Source organism: Notothenia coriiceps, unplaced genomic scaffold (genome assembly GCF_000735185.1).
Source record: "Notothenia coriiceps isolate Sejong01 unplaced genomic scaffold, NC01 NC01_scaffold00005508, whole genome shotgun sequence".
NCBI lineage: Eukaryota > Metazoa > Chordata > Actinopteri > Perciformes > Nototheniidae > Notothenia > Notothenia coriiceps.
This window is the reverse complement of record NW_011338209.1, coordinates 50-2,987: the sequence shown is the minus strand read 5'-3', so window position 1 is coordinate 2,987 and position 2,938 is coordinate 50. Positions and strand designations below refer to the sequence as shown.

The following is a 2,938-nucleotide window of genomic DNA, read 5'->3' as shown; positions in this document are numbered from 1 at the left end:
AATAATAGGAAGCCAGATTAGATTAAATCACTATTATGCCAAATGCTGAAGCCAACCGTCCATGTTTCTTTTTAAACACTTTGAGAGCTGCAGACTGCTGAAGGTGCTTCAAACTGTAAATAAAATGCAGCTCTACATGTCCATGCGACCTTGGGTAAAATACTTAACTACAAATTGGTATGGCCAACGTGTGAGTGTGTGTGAATGTTAGTCTCCCTGAGTACCTTGCATGGCAGCCTCTGCCTCTATGAATGTGTGTGAATGTGTGTGAATGGGTGAATGTTGATATGTAAAGAGCATTGAGGGCTTATATCTCAAATATATAGTCTGTTCAATTGAAAAAAATCTGAACACATGAGGCTGTGTTTCCCATTGTTCTGTTTATTAAGGGAAGGATTTATACTTTTTAATCTAAGAATCATCCCACTGTAGCTGAACTTCAGACTGTGATGTCAGCAGTGTGTGGGTGTGGTTTGCTTCATGAAGTCTGTATTTAAAGAGGTGTTGCTGCAGACTAACTTCACTTCCTCAGCTCAGCAGCAGACCAGCTCCTCCCTCCAGAACCAACTATGGACAGAAGATTTGCCCAAAATGGTAAGTGAATAAACTTCATTGTTAATGATGATTGCAACTTATCTAAATACATATTTATAGATGGATATGTAGCTTGTCATATTTCCTAATAATGAACAGATCAAAACAGTTAAAACAAAATTAATATTTCTTATATTCCAAGCATTTTAAGAGCCTGGGTGATTTTGAGAATGTGACTCTGCTTTTACTTGCTTGTATTACATTCTTCACAAGACTACATATTTAGGGGTAGCCAGTCAGAAGTTTGTTTGGGCTCCTGGTTATAACTAAAGGCAACTTATACCCTTAAAAGAAAAGGCCCAAAATGGGGTAATTTGTAGAAGTAGGAAAGATAGAAACTAAACATGTTGTAGTGACTATCTGTCCAAAATGTTTTCTCATTAAAATAAATGTACAGCTAGAGACCACTGCTGCACCATGTCAGTTCAGGTTGTACACAGGCAGTTAAGAAGTGAAACATTCAGGCAAGATTACCATTTAGTTTGATATTCATTTCCAGTATTTGTGTTCATCATGATTGACAGACCCTCTACCTTCATCACCAACTAATAAACGCTTTCTATGGTCAGAATAGCGTCTACAGGAGTAAATGAAAAACATCAATTGAATGACATCTAGACATGTTCTAGATTATTAAAGCATCTTGAGCCCACCCCCCTCACTGTCAACATTGTTCATGTTGGTAGTTGAACCATTTTTATAAATACCTAGATTGTTAAATATTTCTTCATTTTTTTCAGCCCTCCGATCAAAATCAAACACATACAATAACGAGGTACTCCGGATTGTGATGGTGGGGAAGACCGGAGTTGGGAAGAGCGCCACAGGAAACACCATTCTGGGAAAAGAGTCCTTTAAATCAGAGTTCTCTTTTGAATCCTGTACTGTAGACTGTTCTAAGGCCTTTGGTAGAGTTGATGGACAAAGAGTTAAGGTTATTGACACTCCAGGTCTGTGTGACACCAAGATTGATGAAGAGGAGACCAGAAACGTTGTTGGTAAGAGCATTGCTTTTGCTTCTCCTGGACCCCATGTCTTCCTGGTCGTCATCAGACTGGGCAGATTCACAGATGAAGAAAAGCAGACAGTGCAGAAGATTCAGGAAATCTTTGGAGAGGAAGCAGACAGATACAGCATGATTCTCTTTACCCACGGTGATCTGCTCCAAGGGAAACCTATTGAAGAGTTCTTGAAGGATAGCGAAGAGCTGCAGGAACTTGTGGCCAGATGTAACGGGCAGTACCACGTCTTCAATAATGACCTGAAGGATCGTTCTCAGGTCAGAGAGCTGCTCGATAAGATCAGAAAGATATCAGAGAAGAACGGAGGAAGCCATTACACCACTGAAATGTTCCAAGACGCAGAGAGGGCCATAGAAGAGGAGAAACAGAGAATCCTTGAAGAGAGAGAAGAGGAAATACGCAAACAAGAAGAGGAAATGGACAAGATAATGGCAAAAAAGTATGAGAAAGAATTAAAAGAAGCCAAAGATGACAAGGAGAGGTTGCAAAAGCTAAATGCAGATCGCCAAAGAGAAATGGAGGAGCAGAGTAGGAAGATAAGAGAAGAGGCGGCAAGGAAGGCCAGAGATGAAGCTGAGAAAAGCTGTTTAATGTTTGGCAAAATTTGGTTTGGAAGTCTTGGTTTTCGTAGCCATGATACAGTCTGACCCTCTGGAATAGCTCCTTGTTAATCTTCACAGCCCCCTTTTAGATGTTGTTGTTTGATGTGATTTACAGTAATATCAGTTATTTCAGTGGTGAGTTGTGTTGAAGAGAGGAAGAAAATGGAACAATGTATTTTACTATATAAAGCTTAAATATGCTAAAAACTGTTCTAAAACTCTGAATGCCATAGTCATGTATCGTATAGTTTAATGCTTTAGCAATATAATCAGGATGTATAACAGAAATCCTGACACGGATGCTCATAAAGACCCATAATGCAATACGCACTTCCTCTTTCGAGGAGATGCACTCTCTAATATGTATCTGGGTAAAACGCATTTCATTTTTTATTGATTTGTGGTGTTATAACTTGTGAAACTTTAATAAAACGACCTGTTCACATTTGTGAGAGGAAACTAAAGTCCATGTAGCCCTTCTGATTATTGTTGAATAGGTGACAATTCAGACGGCAATGTAACCTGTTCCCACGTAGCTTGAGTCCTGAGTCCAGTTTGACTCCAGTGTCCTGTTCCTTGGCTGAGGATCAATCCCTGACGGAGTCTTGCAGAGACGCCAGAGAGAACAATAGGTAAGTTGCAGCTAAGCTAACTCTGTTGCTGAATTCTCTGTCATATTGGAGGTCGCCACGATCGGTTGATCTTAACTACGGCAGCAGT

At 39.9% G+C, this 2,938-nt stretch overlaps 1 protein-coding gene across 2 annotated transcripts; it reads left to right on the top strand.

The window, feature by feature from the left end:
• The first annotated feature begins 446 nt into the window (after positions 1-446).
• Positions 447-2,682, top strand: LOC104942963 (GTPase IMAP family member 4-like). Of its 2 annotated transcripts, none has more exons than XM_010768278.1 (2): positions 447-594; positions 1,335-2,682. In XM_010768278.1, exons 1-2 carry the CDS (start codon positions 570-572, stop codon positions 2,261-2,263), a joined length of 954 nt encoding a protein of 317 aa, XP_010766580.1. In that variant the 5' UTR covers positions 447-569; the 3' UTR covers positions 2,264-2,682. The 2 variants fall into 2 exon arrangements, with proteins under 2 accessions (XP_010766580.1, XP_010766581.1); XM_010768279.1 differs by having other exon boundaries at positions 497-594; positions 1,347-2,682.
• The last annotated feature ends 256 nt before the right edge of the window (positions 2,683-2,938 follow it).